The sequence below is a fragment of the Caretta caretta genome, chromosome 4, assembly GCF_965140235.1.
Source record: "Caretta caretta isolate rCarCar2 chromosome 4, rCarCar1.hap1, whole genome shotgun sequence".
NCBI lineage: Eukaryota > Metazoa > Chordata > Testudines > Cheloniidae > Caretta > Caretta caretta.
In genome coordinates this window covers 123,470,791-123,490,961 of record NC_134209.1, presented here as the reverse complement: position 1 = coordinate 123,490,961, position 20,171 = coordinate 123,470,791, and the positions used below count along the sequence as shown (strand labels likewise).

Sequence of the window (20,171 nt, the reverse complement as noted above, 5' to 3'; positions counted from 1 at the left end):
TGTCCAGAGCGGTCACAATGGAGCACTCTGGCATAGCTCCCGGAGGCCAATACCATCTAATTGCGTCCACAGTACCCCAAATTTGACCCAGCAAGGCCGATTTCAGCGCTAATTCCCTTGTCGGGGGTGGAGTAAGGAAATTGATTTTAAGAGCCCTTTAAGTCGAAAAAAGGTCTTCATCGTGTGGACAAGTGCAGGGTTAAATCGATTTAATGCTGCTAAATTCGACCTCAACTCCTAGTGTAGACCAGGGCTTAGATACCTTGAATTTGTGAATGAGTAAGTAACAGCAGCCATTCATATGAATGGCAAAAGAGGAATGTAACAGCAGAATAAAAAACAGCTATTAGATCTCTATGTAATTGTAAATATAGCTCATGCCTCAGAAGAATTAATTTGTCAGTATGCCTAATTATCTATAAATATTAGAAATAAATGTTCAATAGCTTATCAAAAAAATTATTTGATAAACTTAAATGTACATTTTACTTTAAAGAAACAAAAATCTGTGCATATGGTTTATGGTTCTGATCTGACTCCAAGTCAAAAAAATCAGCTCAGGCCTTTACAAAAGTCCCAAAAAGGGACTTGTTCCTGCTTTATTGAAGTCAATGGGTATATTACCCTTGACTTGAGTGGGAGCAGCAGTAAGTTTCAAATCTAGTTAGGACTAATGAAAATGATACCTTTCTCATCCCACATCGTAAATGAGAACGTGACTGTGCTCTTTTCTTTATTTTTGTTTGTAGGAGTTGGTGGCTCGATATGTTGCTTTGATTCCTTTCTTGCCAGATAGTGTGTCATTTGCTGGAATCTGTGACTTATGGAGTACATCAGATGTAAGTAAAGGCCTAGAATTTCTTGTTCCTCTTCTGTTGAGAGTTATTTTTCTTTCTAGTCATTTAGATTTTCAATATTGTCAATGGTTTCAGAGAATGAAATGTTTCTTTATCAATGATCTGAGAAAAAGTGGTTATAAAAAAAAAAAAATCACTTGTCCTGAAATAATTTGTACAGATCAGCCAAAATGTTTCTAACCTTAATAAGCTGCAATCTATTGGACCTAAGAACACCATAAGCAGTTCCAATTTCTGCATTCAGGAGGAATTAAAGTGCCCACTGAAATTAAGGAAAGAAAATATCACAGTTGGGGGTGGGGAAACATGATAAAGTCCAGTATTTTCTACACTTACCTCAGCTGGACCATCATAATTCTTCTTGGTGTGGAAAAAGGCACTGCCTGTAATGTCAGCTGCACTATCAGATTCAACCAGCCTCTCATACTTTGTTAGGAGAGAAAACAATGGAAGAATTACAAATATTAACTTTTCTTAAGGTTTTGTGAGACCATTTCAATTTTACCTAATCAATATTTTACAGGAATATATCAAAATCAATAATTTAGGTGACATCCATTCATTAATATCATAGAAATAGAAGGCTGAAAGAGATCTTGAGAGGTCATCTAGTCCTTCCCCCTGCGCTGAGGGGGACGGACCAAGTATACCTTGACCTCCATGATAGCTGTTTGGAGGTTTTAAAGAATGTTAGACAATGACAGGGATTCCACAACCTCTCTTGGAAGTGTATTCCAGTACTTACCTATACTTATAGAAAGATTTTTCCTAATATCTAATTTAGATTTTGTGCGCTGCACATTAAGTCTCTCTTCAGTGGCCATGAAGAATAATTGATCACCATTCTGTTTATAACAGCCCCTTAACATATTTGAAGGCTATCATCAATTCTAGTCCCCCCAGTCTTCTTTTCTCAAGACTAAACATACCTGACCTTTGAGGAAAGATTTAAAAAACAGGGTATTCTAATCCTTTTATCATTTTTGTAGCTCTCTTCTGGACTCTCTCCAATTTGTCCTCATCTTTCTTAAAGTGTGGTGCCCAAAACTGGACACAGTACTCCAGCTGATACCTCATCAATGCCAAGTAAAGCAGGAAATTACCTCCCTTGTCTTACATACAACACTTTTGTGTTAATATATCCCAGAATAATATTAGTCTCTTTTGCAACTGCATCACATTGTTGGCTCATATTCAATTTGTGATCCACCATAACCCCCAGATCCTGTTCAGCAGTACTACGACCTAGTTAGTTAGTCCCCATTTTGTAGTTTACCATTTGATTTAGTGTAGTTCTAGCTTTATATGACTACTGTCTGGTTTTTCATACTGCCCTCCTTCCAATTCAGTCCTAAACTTAATAACCAACGTGCTTATGAAGCCCACGAGTTAGAGATTAATTCTTTTGTCATTTGAATCTGGGATACTTAACACTGGTTTTGGAAGAACTGAGTAAAATATATATATTTTGCTGAACCCCAGAATGTAAATTTTCAAAAGGTACATTGCAACTTTGAAATGTAAAATGTTCCAATGCCAGCTTGTCATTAAAATTATTTTTTAATTACAGTTCACACTTGAGTAGTGCTCAACTATAGTTTATATTATACACACACACACACACACACAGGACTATGTTTTTATACAAATACCTGTTTTTTAAAAAAATGAAACCTTACTTTCATTGGGCATTCACCATCACAAACAGACATACACAGATCTGGAGGGTGATAGAATTCCTGTGGATCATAGGTTAGCCATGCAGTGTATTGATAGCATCTCAAAACATTTTCTGGAAATCTGCAGTGTGACTCAGACAAAATTTGACTCTTATGATGAAATTCTCTAATCTACTCTGCAGATCTCCACTACATATTCTTCACTCATTCTGCATATGAAACAAGGCGATCTGAGTGGAAAATTTTGGCTGCAGCGTATTAGGAAAGATTCTTAAATGTTTCAAGAATTAACAACTATATCCCAATTTATTTGTAAATAGTAACATTTGTTTCTCAATCAGCAATTTCTTGATCTTCTGGCTGGTGATGAGGAGGAGCATGCTGTGCTTTTGTGTAATTACTTTCTTGCTATGGGGAAAAAAGCCTGGCTGATAATTGGAAATGCTATTCCTGAGGTAAGACAGTAGTTTTTGTTTGATTTGAATGTGAACATAATATCTAAATGCTTACATAAATAGAGCATAAACAAACAAAAAATGATTATGTTCCAAGAAATGGACTGAATTTTCTCTAGCAGATATGATTTTAAAGTAATGATGATATGGGTTTAAAAATTAGTGCCATTGGAACCCTGTTCTGGTATCAAGCATTCTACCATCTTATTTCTCCATTAGTTAAGTATAAATCTAGTAGATCCCCACTCCTGGATCCATGCTTCCATGTCTGAGTAGTGGGAACTATTCTCCCTTGTCCTTTTTCTCCATTGTCCACCACCTGTAAATCCTTGTGGCAGAGCTCTGACCTTGTCCCCGTGGGTCTTGCCTTCCAGGCAGTTTATGCTAGCCTCAGAGGCTCACAGCAACCCTCCATATAGCCCTTCTCTGTCTAGGGCCAGGGTTACAGTCTACTGAGCCCTGTTCATCATAAGCCACCAAGGAGGTTGGTGAGAGAACTCCCACAGTCTCTGTTGTCCCTACGGGCTTACTCCCAAACAGTTTAGCCTCCTGTCCTGAAAGGGGCCTGTCTTCCCCTCCCAGGAGGTGTTTCTGTAGTGGCGGGTTGGGGGGAACCTGGTCCTGTCCTCTACTCCGGGTTTCGGCCGAGGGACCCTAATGACAGCAGCTGTTGGCAGCTGACCTTTCACTGCCAGAGTTGCTGCATTTCCCTTGGCCGCTTCCCCACAGCTCTCCCCCTTCTCTCTTCTTCACCCTTACTTTAGGGCTCCCTTTCCAGTGGCTTGATGGTGTCTTCATTTCCCAGCCTGTCAGCCGCACTTCCGCTCCCTGGCTCTCCTCGGCCTGACTGGAGTGAGCCCTTTTATAGTATCAGAGGGGCCTTAATTAGAGTCAGGTGTTCACATTAGCTTAATGGCCTCATCTGACTCTTTGTAGGCTAACTGGAGTCATGTGTCGACCCTAACTTGGAGCAGCCCCTGCTCTGGTCAGTCAGGGAACAGAAAACTGTTAATCCAGTGGCCAGTATATCTGCCTTCTGCTATTCTGCTGTACCCAACTGGCCAGTGTCTATCACATCCTCTTAGAAGTCACTTTGCACAGGTGTAAATGACTCCACCAGGTTAAAGGCACTGGAGAATCAGGCCCTCTAATTCTAAAGCAGTTAAATTCCTTCAGCAGCATGGGTCATGTTTGTCCCACTGAAGTGCTTGGATTTCTAAGCAACCAGCACTAACAGGTTTCAAGGCCAATGGCCAAACTGTCTATAAATGTCCTAGAGGGTCTCCCTGAAGGAAGGTTACAGGCACTCTACCCTCAGACACATGGGTCCTCAACATAAGAAAAGGTACAAAACTGAGTTTGGGGAAATCCATTCCCAGAATTTCACTCCTTTAGTTTGTTCCCAAGCATAGCAGTATTAGGAAGAGATCCTAGAACTCAAAATCCAATTAATCTTTTCAGAACTTGATTGATGACAGCCCCAACAGGACATTCAGCCCATGTTACCAGGGAAAGGGCTGAAACCCAGAAAGGCCGGATAGGGTTCATGGGTCATCGGGAAGGTGGAAGAATGCCTGGGGCAACTAGCTGTGTATGAGGGATTGTTGTTGGGATAAGCAAAAGAGATATCTAAGGCAGCTCTGTGTATGAGAGAGAGATGGGTGCTGGAAACGTAAGTGAGAGGGGTGCCTGGGGCAGCTGTCTATGGATGTGAATGAATGCCACGGGATGGGGTTTGTGGTAAAGCAGAGGGATGCCTGGTATTGACAAGGCCCGTGCTCTTGCCCAGCCTTGCCTTGCTGTTTGTATTGCTGATGCTGTCAGCAGCTCTCCATTCTTGCTGACTGTTAATCTGGCTGGGATCCAGCAGAAGCAGGGAGTAGTAAAAGAGAAGGTAAAGAGGACACACAGTAGTGCTGGGTGGGGCTGTAGAGTTATTGTGGAGAAGTCCCTTTAGCTCTGCTGGAATGTATGCAATTCCAGCAGGGCTCTGGGAAGCTACGGGGTTGCCAAATGTGCATATCATGAAATATGCAGCACAGCTGCTCTGCTAATTAATCTTTCATATAGACCTACTTTTTACATACTGGAGAAACATTTTTTCAAATAACTTACAAAAAGATGCTTACTGATCCTTACCTGAAGCTGTCTGTGTAAAAGGGACTATGAGCAGAGTGTCTCAGTTAAAATGAATACCAAAACTTCCCTAATAATTTACCGTGTTGTGCTAAGGGTGTTGTAGGGGTGCCCTAAAAGTTGGTGACTTTATATGCTGGAGTACACATGCTATAAAGCTTAGTTTGACCCTCAACTCTGCACTTCTTTGTGTTTGTGTAAGACTCACTAAAATGGAGCCTAAATTGGAAGTTACCAAAAAACGTTACTCCTCTGAAGGCTGATTAGTACCCTCTATGGAATCAGTTAAGGGTCTCAGACCTGTTCCTAGGGAACTAATAAAACTCTTGATGACAGTCTCAGCAAGGAGGCTAGGGATTTGAGTGAATATGGAGACTTAATGAGTTTCTCAGTCTCAGACATCCAGCACAAGGATCAGGCCTACTGATTGGGCAGTGTGGAAAAGTATGCCCTTGCCATGATTGTTCTGTGAGTAAACAGAGAACTTCAGTTTGTTATGCTCTCAATATGGCAACTTTAATCAGCACTACATTTACTTGAAAATTTAGAGGAAAGTATCTTCTTTAGTTTAGTTTTTGAAGTGCTGGGATGGAAGGGTTATTTGTGCAGTCCTGATGTAAGCCAAAGCCACACACCAATTTAAGGGCTTAGAGTTACTTGAACATTGGTTATGGTGGTTGAAGTGGATGAGTTGCTGTTTTAAAGAAAACTACTCCAACCAGCTAGAGGAAAATAGTTCAATTGTACAGTTTGTCTGTGGCCTCAATAATACAGTGGTTACTGGCCTTTAAAATACAATACAATACATATTATCTTAGCAGAACTTCTAAAAAAATGTTTTTCAATCTTTTTCTTCCTAGGGGCCAACTGCATATGTATTAACTTGGGAGCAAAATCAGTATGTGATTTGGAATCCCAGTAGTGGACGTTGTTATGGACAGTTTGATACTTTCTGTCCATTGCAAAGTGTGGGCTGTTTGATTAGCTTTGATAATGTAAGTGTTTCCATCTTCTCTCTCTCTCTCCCTCTCTCACACACACAGAAAATAGTGCTTACCTTTGTCATCCTCTCCCTTAACCTCTTGTTTCCTAGTGGATCAGGAGTTCCTGTATCCATGCCCAATATACTTTATTATTAGTGGGTCATTTTATCAAATAGTGATTTATGCCATTCTTGGATTAGGTTTCCAGCAACTTAAGAAGTTCTGTTTCAACTGTTGTATAAAATGGCTTTTTACTATAGTTTAAACAGATTATAAATTATAAAATACTGATATAAATATAGCATACACAAGCAAAGCAACCCAACCAATTAAAACCTGTGCATAGTAGGATTTAATTTACCTACTCTTGCTTAATATAGTTGCTTAACTTTGTGACGAACAGCAGGAAGAGCAGCATATAATAGAGGCAAATCAGCAAAGTGAAATGGTGACTCATAAACTACTAAATGTTTTAACGTGTTAACAAAAAAATGATAACAGAGAACAGAATAACAATTTATTTGGAGGACTTTCAGAAAGCTTTTGACAAAGTCTGTCACAAGAAGCTTCTGAGAAGACTAAATAATCATGAGGTGAAAGATAAGTACTGTGGTAAATTGGAAGTTGGCTGAGACATTGACAAAGAGTATAATTAGTCAATATTCACCATTGCAAAAAGTTAACAGTGGGGCCCCATGGTTCCCTGTAGGAATAATGTTTAATATAGTTATTGATTTTTTTACAGTGTGAACAGTGAGGTGGCAAAATTGACAGAAAATTAGGGCTGTTGCTTAATCGCAGTTAACTCACATGATTAACTCAAAAAAATTAATTGGGATTTAATTAAAAAATGTAATCACACTGTTAAACAATAGAATACCAATAGAAATGTATTAAATATTTTGGATATTTTTCTACATTTTCATATGTGTTGTATTCTGTGCTCTAATTGAAATCATAGTGATATTATATTTTATTATAAATACACCAGACCCTCACTAGAATGCGGGATTTGAGATCCATGCGCGGTACTGCGTTATGGCAGAGGCTGTGTTAAAATGAATTGCAATTAAAGTAATTAAATTTGGGATCCATGGCTGCGACCGCGTTATATGCGAATTTGCCCTATATAGATGTACATTCTACTAAGGGTCTGGTGTATTTGCACTGTAAAAACGATAAAAGAAATAGTATTTTTTTAATTCACCTCATACAAGTACTGTAGTGCAATCTCTTTGTCGTGAAAGTGCAACTTACAAATGTAGATTTTTTTTGTTTGTTTGTTACATGTTAGGGGGCTTATTCCTTCACCCGCTTGCTTCCCTTCTCCTTCTTGCATGAACAGAGAGCAACAATACCCGAAGTCCAAAGGTGCAAACAATTTGATGTTTGTTGGGGTGAACTTTCAGCAAGCATGATTTCAGTTTCCTTTCTTAGTGTTCCCCTTCCCAGCTCTGACACCACAGAGCCTTACCTGTGTCCCTGTTCCCATTCCCCCCCTTAGCAAAACATCATTCCAGTTTCCCCACCCCCATTCCCTGTTCCCATTCCCCCCTGCTTCATTTTCTGATTGGCTGCAGACTATGTAGTGAAACCTGAGTTTTATTTAGCTATACCTTAACCAATTATTTTTCTGAAATTTAACTAACCAATCCAAACATATTGTAGCATGATTATTTAACCAATTATATCCCACCACCTTAATTAGTTTACACCCAGCAAAATTAATTATACAACAGACAGAAACAATTACAGAACCAGACAGAGACCATGCAAATAAACAATAGCAAAGTGGAAACTATAATGACAAAACAATACAGAAGTAAGAATTTTACAACTACATTTATAAAGACATAAGGGTTTCCCAGCTGTGTCTATTGATGTGAGTTCTTACCGAACAGAAAACTATTAAACTAAACTTCCTTTTACATCCTCTAGGCTCTTTTGTTTCTCTGAGGGCGATAGATTGAATTACCTTTCTAACAGCCCCAGATTGCCTTATTTTAATTTGACTAGTTTGGAATGTGAGGATGTGACCGTTTGCTTCCCAGCTTATGGCTGCCTCTGCTGCTTAGCCAGAGATCTTAGCCTAAGAACAGGGCCTCAGACTGTCACAGTAAGAGAAGACCCTTACACCAGCTGACAGTGATTTTGATTCTTTCTTTTATACCTTTATAACTAGCTAGGTGATAAGAATACACCTAAATTTTTAAAGTATAGGCCTTTACAGACAGGCCTGAATATCTATATCCTAACATTACATAACTGCACTCAAAAACGAAACATTGTAAAACTTCAGACCGTACAAGTTCACTCAGTTCTAGTTCTTGTTCAGCCAATCGCTAAGACAAACAAATTTGTTTACATTTACAGGAGATAATGCTGCCCTCTTCTTATTTACAATGTCACCAGAAAGTGAGAACAGACATTTGCATGGCACTTTTGTAGCAGGCATTGCAAGGTATTTACGTGCCAGATATGCTAAACATTTGTATGCCCCTTCATGCTTTGGCCACCATTCCAGAGGACGTGCTTCCATGCTGATGATGCTCCTTAAAAAAATAATGTGTGAATAAAATTTGTGACTGAACTCCTTTGGGCAGAATTCTATGTCCCCTGCTCTGTTTTACCCACATTCTGCCATATATTTCATGTTATAGTAGTCTCAAATGATCACCCAGCACATGTTGTTCATTTTAAGAACACTTTCACTGAAGATTTGATAAAACACAAAGAAGGTACCAATGTGATATTTCTGAAGATAGCTACAGCACTCAACCTAAGGTTTAACAATCTGAAGAGCCTTCCAAAATCTGAGAGGTGTGGAGCATGCTTTCAGAAGTCTTAAAAGAGCAACACTCCAATGTGGAAACTACAGAACCCGAACCACCAAAAAACAAAAACAAATTTCTGCTAGTGGCATCTAACTTAGATAATGAAAATGAACATGCGTCAGTCTGCACTGCTTTGAATTGTTATCGAGCAGAACCTGTTATCAGCATGGATGTATGTCCCCTGGAATGGTGGTTGAAGCATGTAGGGACATACGAATCTAGCGCATTGGGCACGTAAATATCTTGCAACGCCAGCTACAACGGTGCCATGAGAACACCAGTTCTCACTTTCAGGTGACATCATAAACAAGAAGCAGGCAGCATTATCTCCTGCAAATGTAAACAAATTGGTTTGTCTGGGCGACTGACTGAACAAGAAGTAGGACTGAGTGGACTTGCAGGCTCTAACATTTTACATTGTTTCATTTTTGAATGCAGCTATTTTTTGTACATAATTCTACTTTTGTAAGTTCAACTTTAATGATAAAGAGATTGCACTACAGTACTTGTATGAGCTGAATTGAAAAATATTATTGTGCAAAAAATAAGTGCAAATACTTTTAATAAAAAATAAATATAAAGTGAACACTGTACACTTTGTATTCTGTGTTGTAATTGAAATCAATATATTTGAAAATGTAGAAAAACATCCAAAAATATTTAAATAAATGGTATTCTGTCACTGTTTAACAGTGCAATTAATGATGCAATTAAACTAGATTAATTTTTTTAATCACTTGACAGCCCTACACAGAATGATTGAGGTTAGTCAAGACTAGTGAAAACTGAGGAACTTCAGAAAGACCTAACATAGGGAGGTGATTGTGAAGCACTTTGGCAGATTAAATTCAATGTTGACAAATTTAAGGTAATGCACATTGGAAGGAATAACTGGAACTGTTCCTACATGGTGTTGGGCATTGTCATGAACAGCTGAATGAGAACCTCTGCTCAATGTGCAGAAGTGGTCAAACAACAAATAAAATACTAGGATAGATAAGGACTGTGATAGAAAATTATATTGAAAAATACAATGCCATTATATAAATGGATAGTCTAACTAGTAGCTGATGCTCTGATTCACCTTTCCTGATAATATAAAAACAAGGGGATGGTCAATGAAATTGAAAAGCAACAAATTTAAAACTGTTAAAAGGAAATAGTTCTTTTATACAGCATATAATTAACTTGTGGAATATATTGCTACAGTACCTCACTGAGGCCAAGACTGGATAATCTTTTCTGAATCGACACCCATAGCTATAGTAGGTACGATAAAAAAATGATATAAATCTTACTGTTTAAAAACCCAGGGATATAAGCCAGCCACTAAGTGATGGGCTTCATTTATAGACAGACTATTCTGCAATTTTCTGTTGTAGGGCTTCTTGCACCTACGTTGACATGTCTAATGCTGGACATGATGGAGAGCAGATACTGGATTAGATGAAATACTGATCTGATGCAGTCTGGCAATTCATACGGTCCTAGGTTTAAAAAGTCCCTATAATATTGCTTCTGCACATACTTAAAGCATCATTAAAGTGCAAAATCTAAAACACACACATACCGACAGTCCAAAACATAACAAACTTGTATAAGAATATTTGGAAAATGTATCAGAAAAGTCAGCTGTTTGAAATTTTGTGCATTATATCATATGGTCTCTTCATTTTTAACCTTTTTAAATTTAAAAACAAAGGGTGAATGAGAGAATTTAAGGTTCTAAATAAAGAATATAATAATGAAAAGGCCTCCCAATGATACCTTTCTGAAAGTTGCATCTTTCATTGAAAGCCATGTATTCCATGTTAAACATTTGTGATTTTTGTTAACTGTGCAGCCTTCGTCAACTGTAATATATTGCAATTACATGAAGTACATTAACATATCAGATTCTTTATCAAGAGACTTGAGGTGAGAATGAATATACAGGAAGGCTCTTGTTTCATGTGAATTTATAAGGGTAACTCCTACTGTCTTAGCTTTGCATTGAAAAGATGTGATACATGTAGTATGGCTGTTGCTGTTAACAAAGTTCTTCTCTTTTAGATCTGGTTTAATATCCAACAATATGATTCCCCAGTAAGGATAAATTTTGACATCAGCAAACCCAAATTATGGAAATCTTTCTTTTCACAAAGCTTACCATACCCTGGCCTCTCCAGTGTTCAGGTATTATTGTACCTACTTAAGACTCATTTTGTAGTTTTAAAACAATTATTAGATTATTTTAAGGGATGGAAGGTGTGACATGAAATCTTAATTCACTATATGCCGTTTTTCTCTCATTTGTAAATCTTTATCTTGCAATTTAAGGGTAAACGTATTGTTGTTATGTTAGTACAGCAGGCCAACCACACCTCTGTAATAATTAGATCTTTACAGACTTACTCCTGAGTGAATTCTGGGCCATTTTGCACACACAGAATTCACGTCCCCTGCAGATTTCTTTGCTTCCTTGCACAAAAATGACTTCTGACAGGGAAATAAAGGGAAACTGCAAGAGCGGTCGCATTCTCCCCCTTCTCCCCCTCTTCCTCCCCCTCCCCCCCAAACAATGTGGGTGCATGGTTTCAGGCACCTGGAGCAACTGCCATAGAGGTAAATCACCATGGGATGGGGATGCCCTCGCCCGTGGCTCTTACCCTGTGCCAGGTTTAGCTGCTAGTCCCAGCTGGATTGGGGCAGAGGAGGATGGGACTTCATCTTATCATAGAATATCAGGGTTGGAAGGGACCTCAGGAGGTCATCTAGTCCAAACCCCTGCTCAAAGCAGGACCGATCCCCAATTCAATCATCCCAGCCAAGGCTTTGTCAAGCCTGACCTTAAAAACTTCTAAGGAAGGAGATTCCACCACCTCCCTAGGTAATGCATCCAGTGTTTCACCACCCTCCTAGTGAACAAGTTTTTCCTAATATCCAACCTAAATCTCCCCCCACTGCAACTTGAGACCATTACTCCTTGTTCTGTCATGTGGTACCACTGAGAACAGTTTAGATCCATCCTCCTTGGAACCCCCTTTCAGGCAGTTGAAAGCAGCTATCAAATCCCCCCTCATTCTTCTCTTCCGCAGACTAAACATCCCCAGTTCCCTCAGCCTCTCCTCATAACTCATGTGTTCCAGTCCCCTAATCATTTTCCTTGCCCTCCGCTGGACTCTTTCCAATTTTTCCACATCCTTCTTGTAATGTGGGGCCCAAAACTGGAAACAGTACTCCAGATGAGGCCTCACCAGTGTCGAATAGAGGGGAACGGTCACGTCCCTCGATCTGCTGGCAGTGCCCCTACGTATACATCCCAAAATGCCATTGGCCTTCTTGGCAACAAGGGCACACTGTTGACTCATATCCAGCTTCTCGTCCACTGTAACCCCTAGGTCCTTTTCTGCAGAACTGCTGCCTAGCCATTCGGTCCCTTGTCTGTAGCGGTGCATTGGATTCTTCCGTCCTAAATGCAGGACTCTGCACTTGTCCTTGTTGAACTTCATCAGATTTCTTTTGGCCCAATCCTCCAATTTGTGTAGGTCCCTCTGTATCCTATCCCTACCCTCCAGCGTATCTACCTCTCCTCCCAGTTTAGTGTAATCAGCAAACTTGCTGAGAGTGCAATCCACACCATCCTCCAGATCATTTATGAAGATATTGAACAAAACCGGCCTGAGGACCGACCCTTGGGGAACTCCACTTGATACCGGCTGCCAACTAGACATGGAGCCATTGATCACTACCCGTTGAGCCCGACAATCTAGCCAGCTTTCTATCCACCTTATAGTCCATTCATCCAGCCCATACTACTTTAACTTACTGGCAAGAGTACTGTGGGAGACCGTGTCAAAAGCTTTGCTAAAGTCAAGGAACAACACGTCCACTGCTTTCCCTTCATCCACAGAGCCAGTTATCTCGTCATAGAAGGCAATTAGATTAGTCAGGCATGACTTGCTCTTGGTGAATCCATGGTGACTGTTCCTGATCACTTTCCTCTCCTCTAAGTGCTTCACAATTGATTCCTTGAGGACCTGCTCCATGATTTTTCCAGGAACTGAGGTGAGGCTGACTGGCCTGTAGTTCCCAGGATCCTCCTCCTTCCCTTTTTTAAAGATGGGCACTACATTAGCCTTTTTCCAGTCGTCCAGGACTTCCCCCGATCGCCATGAGTTTTCAAAGATAATGGCCAATGGCTCTGCAATCACATCCGCCAACTCCTTTAGCATTCTCGGATGCAACGCATCCGGCTCCATGGACTTGTGCTCGTCGAGCTTTTCTAAATAGTCCCGAACCACTTCTTTCTCCACAGAGGGCTGGTCACCTCCTCACCATGGTGCGCTGCCCAGTGCAGCAGTCTGGGAGCTGACCTTGTTTGTGAAGACAGAGGCAAAAAAAGCATTGAGTACATTAGCTTTTTCCACATCCTCTGTCACTAGGTTGCCTCCCTCATTCAGTAAGGGTCCCACACTTTCCTTGACTTTCTTCTTGTTGCCAACATACCTGAAGAAACCCTTTTGTTACTCTTAACATCTCTTGCTAACTGCAACTCCAGGTGTGATGTGGCCTTCCTGATTTCACTCCTGCATCCCCAAGCAATATTTTTATACTCATCCCTGGTCATTTGTCCAATCTTCCACTTCTTGTAAGCTTCTTTTTTGTATTTAAGATCAGCAAGGATTTCACTGTGAAGCCAAGCTGGTCACCTGCCATATTTACTATTCTTTCTACACATCGGGATGGTTTGTTCCTGTAACCTCAATAAGGACTCTTTAAAATACAGCCAGCTCTCCTGGACTCCTTTCCCCCTCATGTTATTCTCTCAGGGGATCTTGCCCATCATCTCCCTGAGGGAGACAAAGTCTGCTTTTCTGAAGTCCAGGGTCCGTATTCTGCTGCTTTCCTTTCTTCGTTGTGTCAGGATCCTGAACTTGACCATCTCATGGTTACTGCCTCCCAGGTTCCCATCCACTTTTGCTTCCCGTACTAATTCTTCCTGAATCTTCCTGTACAAGAAACAGCCAGGGCTGGAGCAGAATCAGACCCACTCCCAGAAACCTCCACACACACACCCAGCTTGCTGCCGCCATTGTGCCTCAGCCACCAGGGGAGGGGTCACTGTATGGGGACTCCAACTCCCATGCAGCTGAACCCCCCCCTACCCCCCGGTGAACCTCACCCTCTCTCACCCAGAACCCCATCACCAAGCCCCTTGCACCCACTCTGCCAAGCCTTACCCCCTGCATCTGGATGCCCACCCTGGTACCCAGACCATCCCCCAATGTGCCCCCCACACTTGAACCCCCACCATAATGAGCTCCCCTGCACCTGAGCACTCCACTGAGCCCCCCACCCCACTGAGCCCCAACCAGCTGCACTCAGACCTCCACCCCACCACTCCCCCAGCATCCAGATCCACGCCCCACTGACTCCCTCTGCACTCAGACCCTCCCCCCTGCCGAGCCCCCCTAAAGAATCCCATTCCCCTTGCACCTGGAACCCCCCTACCCAAGAAGCCTGTGCATCCAGATCCTCCCTGCCCCCAAATTGCCCCACACTGAACCCCCTCACCCCACACCTAAGTGGGGGCCAGGGCTGGGCATGCCTGTGAGACTTTGTCCCTCTCACTTGCTATGTGGGTGCAACTGGCCCGGAGGAGCAGGACCCCAGGGTGTTTCTGGGGCAGGCCCAGCCCTTGCACCGTGTCAGAGTTGGGTGCAGCCTCACTGCTGAGTCCATGCCCATGGGAGGGTGGCTGGTGCTCTCCCACCTCTGTGCAGCCTGTGGCCTGTGCTCCCTATTGCCATGCTGGAGCCTCCACATTTCTATATTGACAAAATATGTAGAATTTTTAAAAATTCTGTGCACAATATTTTATATTCTGGTGCAGAATTCCCTCAGGAGTGTACAGGACAGTCTATCGAGTGACAGTATTTTATAATTGATCTGGTTTCATTCAGAATGGATGAATCTCTCTTGTCCTAAAAACACCCACATATGGTCTGAATATGATTTGTGACATTCCTCTGTTAGCTTAGTCACAAGTGAAATCCAAATAATATAGCCTCTGAAATCTAAGGAAAATGTCAAATTTGTCTTTAAAATGTGGAGAGGTCACGTTCATTTCATGTCCCACACCAAGCGCGCGCTCCTTATCTAATCAAACGTCAGTGGTTGAAACTTACGGTCAGAAGGGACAGAATAACTTTGTGTACAAAATTCTAACTTCTAAATGTTTTTCAGTAATTCATTTTTCTGACTTCATGTAGTACATGGTGAAACATTATGGGCCTAATTTTGATCTCATTCACACCCTTGTTAATCAGGAACAACTCCAGTAGATGTACGCTGGTGTGAACCCACATGCGAGGAAAATGTGGTCCTGTTTTTTCATCTTTGATAACAAACAGTCTTACATTCCAAGTGATGTTTTAATCAATTTTTTTTTTTTATTAGCCTGAAGAATTAATTTACCAACGTACAGACAAGGTTGCTGCATTAGAACTGCAGGGCAGGTAACTTTGCCTCTATAAATATCTACGTAATTCCATTAAACACTAAAAGAAAAGGAGTACTTGTGGCACCTTAGAGACTAACCAATTTATTTGAGCATGAGCTTTCAGACTAACACGGCTGTTCCTCTGAAACCTGCCATTAAACACTGTGAGCAGCAGCAGCAGCTCCACTGTCTAATTCACCACCGAAGAATGGAACATTCAGTGATCTTTCTCCTCCAATCTAGATTGTAAGGAGCTGCAATTGAAAAAATGTAACTACTTCTCGGGCACTCTGTTAAGCATGCTCAGAGTGGCTTTTTTATCTCTTGAGCCCGAGTGGTCTCTCCCTTCACTGTATCTATGTATTGTAAGAATAAGAATTAAAAGTTCAAGTGCCACCGAGAAATCTTAAAAATCAGTCCTCCAGCATGTGATTTTTGGAGGGTTTCTTGTAAACCAGAACACTGTGGCATTACTGCTGTTGCGTTTATCTTTGAACTGCTTTGGGAACAGTGGCGAACTTACTACCTTAAGAGCCCCAGTGCTTTCTGCAACCTGGGTAGCGTGTCTAGAGAAAAAAGGTTGAGTTCTGTTTTCTGAGTGAGTTATCCAAAATTGTGAAGCCAGAATCACACCTTGAACAGTCAACCGGTAAGGCAATTATAACAAGTAGCTGTATTATACTGCAGGATCGAAAAGATACTGAAAGAGAAGATTATGGAGTGGAGGCCAAGGCATCTAACTCGTTGGAACAGATATTGTACCTCCACGCTTCGTCATTTCCTCCCTCTCCTGGAACAGTTCCAAGGAAAAGCTGTAGAAGATGACCACCAGGCAGAATTGCAAAAACAGCTCGGAGATTACAGGGTACTATAATGAACTCCCATGTAGAGCTTGTGTAATGAAACACTAGTAGATGTTCCTCCCAGGCCAATATTACATTAGTAAATCAAATCACTGAGGTTTAATTAACAGAAAGTCATCTAATATACAAAGAACTGGCCTTTGATACAAGGCCAACTAATAGTAAATGCTTTAGACAGCAGCAACAAAAATACCAACCTAACCAACCCTAGTAAACTTAGGCAATTCTGTTCTTCTAGAGTTGCAGTTGTTCTAATGTTTCTGGGAAGTTTATATTTATTAAAGTTTGAAATGGTTTTGAGTGATTATTAGCCAGGCTTTTGGGGGCCCTTTGTTTTGTTTACCTGATGGGGAATTGTAAGTTTCAGATCCTTGCCCAAAGAAGAGCGTCCTGAAGCAGTTTCTCACTAAACTTTTTAAACAAAGCACATAACTCTCAATAGCCCCGGATAGGCTAACAATTTTCCTAGCAACAGCCAATAACAATTCATTATTCTTATTAGCAAAGCATTTCTCTTCATAATAAAAAGTCAGAAACATCTAAACCCAAAGTCAGCTGTCCAAACAGTCCTTCCATTTTGACAGCAGAAGGGCAAGCATGCAGCTGCATTCTCTTGCCTCTCAAGGTCCTAAAAATTATTTTTAGGAATGTGATGTTTGGTTTTCCAAAGGGCAGTGGCTGACCATACAAGATGACTGACTGCAGTACTGTCAGCTTCTTGGTTATAGAGTGTGACTCTACCCCAGCATCCACCCCTCTGAGAGCTCTGGCAAAGGAACTTCTGTACAGTACCAGCAAGTGGGTACAAATGCTGCAGAGACAGCATTCCCACCCTCTCAGCTCAGAATCACCATACCCAAGTGCACTCTGCTCTAGCAACTGGGGGGGGGGAATCATCTGGCTCCCACGTTGTTGTAAATTCAGATGAATGATAACCAGTTGACAAATTACTTTCATTTGAAAGGTTTGTGACACCAACCAAAGCTGGTTCAGGGTTACTGTTAGGGTGGGGCCCTGTTCGTTGCAAATATGCACTATTGCTTTAATTGCTATCCATCATATTGTACCATACTCAGTTGGCAGCCATTGATGTGGCATATTTAGTTAGAAATTGACCCTGTAGTTGTTGTACAGCTTGGGAATGATGTAGCTGGAGTGCAGGGCAGCACAACAGAATGTACCAATCAACGGTAGCAGCATACACGTACTAGGGCCCAGGGGCAAACTGATTGGTGCTCTAGAAGACAGCAGGTGCAGATGGGTGGCCACAGGAGAGAGGCAGTGGACCTGTCTTGAAATAGGGCCAAAGGGCTGACAGGAATTAAACATCCATTCAGGAAGCTGTGCCTTGCTGAAACATAGTTTGAAGTTGGAGAGGGGCAGTCATTTTAATGTGAAGTAGGCAGGTTATTCAGCCTCAGTCCAGCAATAAGTGCTCTTAAAAGAAAAGCTGAACTTGCAGCCACTGCAAAATTACACGTAATAGCCATAATTGCTGTAGCTTTTTTTTTAATTTTACCTACCTGGTGTAAAGCTTATTATACTCTGATTCAATACCTCAACTAATGAGAGAGAAACAGTCATTTCTCACTCTAATGATTTTTTTTCCCTTAAATTCCCCAGGTTTCTGGATTTCCTATTCATATGCCATTTTCTGAAGTGAAACCTTTAATAGAGGCCGTATACAGTACTGGAGTCCATACCATTGATGTTTCAAGTGCAGAATTTGCTCTCGCAGTATACATCCATGCTTATCCCAAAAATGTTCTCTCTGTGTGGATTTACATTGCTTCACTTGTTCGTAATAGATAAAAGCACTCAACAAGACAGCACCTTCCTGTCAGATAAATGCTTTGTTGTAAAAAAAACATTGCATCCACTTGTACTTAGGGGGTGTGAACAAAACAATTCCCTTAACAGTGAAGATGAAAAAACATAGTAGCATTCTGGCTATTGCCTTTGAGGAGCATTTCGGTCTTTGGTTTGTGCCTACATAAGAGACTGTGTACATGTTGGCTTTTGCCTCTGTAGACTGAAACATTACCTATGGAGCAGAGCTATTCTCCAGCTTGTACACAGCTGTGAGGGTAAAATACCAGTAGACACTGGCAGCCAGTACCCACTAAGCTACTTTCAGAGCTGCTGTTGGGAGATTCCCCACAAATGTTAATTGTAGACATTGCTTCACGCCCTCCCTCCCATCCCAGGATGGCCTCAGCAGCTTGGGTAAAATACCTAACTCTGCCTACCCACTTTCAGCTGACACCAACGTGTATGCATCTTATGTTGATGGTTCCAAAACTCTGTCCAGTGAAATTGTCAGAGTCTCTTAACAAGATGAATAAAACCCCACTTTACTTCAGTTATGTTACTTTACTGTGTGTACCTCCATTTCCCTCTGTACTGCACCAATATTTCAGTGGTGGGAATTGGGTGTATGATTTTTGCTCAGGCCCTCAGGGCAGGTGAGGCCCAGCATCTGCACATATGACAGTGCCCATCATAACCTGAGCCCAAGGAGGTGGGTGCAACTAGGTGACACTTTTTGCCCAGGAAGCAGGACAAAAAAGAGGAGCAAGTGTGTGGGAGGTCAACTCCCTGGAAGCTGGGCAGTCTGCTTAGGGAAACTGGAATAGGGGGACTCAAGGCTTTCTGGCTCAGGATTCCCTAAGATGGACTTGGCTGAAAGTCACTAAAATAGAAAGTTTATTAGTTGACAGGAACACAGAGCTTGCTGTTCTACATGCTGGCTGAGAGTCACTGCTGACTGCAGGAGGTGCAGCGAAGGGCCTCGGGCTTCCCCAGGAGTGGACTTGACGTGAGAAGCACATGGGAGGAAGGGAATGCTGAATGCTCTGAGGTCAGACCCTGGAAGGTTGAAACTATGTAAGCATCTTGCCCTGGTGACAATATGCTCGGCGAGAAGAGGCATGCTACACCAGAGTCCTGACTGGCTTCATTTGGAAGAATTCCAGAGCACAGGCCCGGTGACTGCATGACAGAGACTAATGAACATTTTGGACTTGTGTTTCTCCTTATGCTTCCATGACTACAGTGACAATGAGGCCCTTTTGGCACCTGAAGGATTGTCTAAAGAGCCAACATATTTGTCCTTTTAACAGTTGTTTTGTATACAAAAGCAAGTGCTAAGCATAGAATTAGGGCATCTTTTGCACACAAAGACTAATTCTACTATAACTTCATAGGTGGTGAGGTCTTCGTTTGCATTGTAACAAATGCTACTTTTCTGATGACAAACACCTGTTACACATTAATGCAGATCACTTCTGCATCTATAATAGTAAAGAATGGGGGAGTATGCTTTTTAATTTAATTTGTGTCTTTTCTACCATTGTGTTTCATAACAAAAGCTAATTGAGAAATTTCTTTGTACAAACATTCCCAGCTCTTTAGTAGTCACTTAAAAGATGAAATCTTCGGCTGTCACTGCATACGAGAAATAAAAATTATTACAAATGTAAGGTACTGTTACAAAAACCAACTTGAGTCTCATTTCCCCACCTCCACTCCTACAGGGGGTTGTTGCTGCCAGCATCACCACCACCAAACGAGGGTTACTTACCTCTTCTTAGAAATGGCTCTGCCAGCTAGGGGGTGGTAACTTGCACAAGAACAGTCTTCTGGCAGAGGCAACTAGAGCACTTCTACGGCCCCACCTTCTCATGTTCCGAGGGCAAGGCTACAAGGGGGCAGAGTACCCTTACCTCCTCCGTGTCTTCCACAGCAAATCCAGACACAGAACAAGCAATCCTCTCACAGGAGAAGGCAAGTGGAAAGTACGAATATGCAGAACCCTCTTCAAGAGCTGCAGTTATGGGCAAGTAACCTTCATTTCTTCTTTGAGTGGTTCTGCATATTC

General features: G+C 41.6%; 1 protein-coding gene across 6 annotated transcripts in view; it reads left to right on the top strand.

Annotated features, from left to right (window-relative positions):
- CC2D2A (coiled-coil and C2 domain containing 2A) overlaps positions 1-19,773 on the top strand; it is a 139,577-nt gene extending 119,804 nt beyond the window's left edge. For all 6 annotated transcript variants that reach the window (XM_075128025.1, XM_075128023.1, XM_075128024.1 and 3 more), the window contains 7 exons: positions 750-839; positions 2,878-2,991; positions 5,988-6,122; positions 10,997-11,119; positions 15,386-15,444; positions 16,116-16,293; positions 17,915-19,773. In XM_075128025.1, coding sequence (XP_074984126.1) covers positions 750-839; positions 2,878-2,991; positions 5,988-6,122; positions 10,997-11,119; positions 15,386-15,444; positions 16,116-16,293; positions 17,915-18,103 — 888 coding nt within the window. In that variant the 3' untranslated portion in view covers positions 18,104-19,773. The remainder of the gene's footprint in view (positions 1-749; positions 840-2,877; positions 2,992-5,987; positions 6,123-10,996; positions 11,120-15,385; positions 15,445-16,115; positions 16,294-17,914) is intronic.
- Positions 19,774-20,171: the final 398 nt, after the last annotated feature.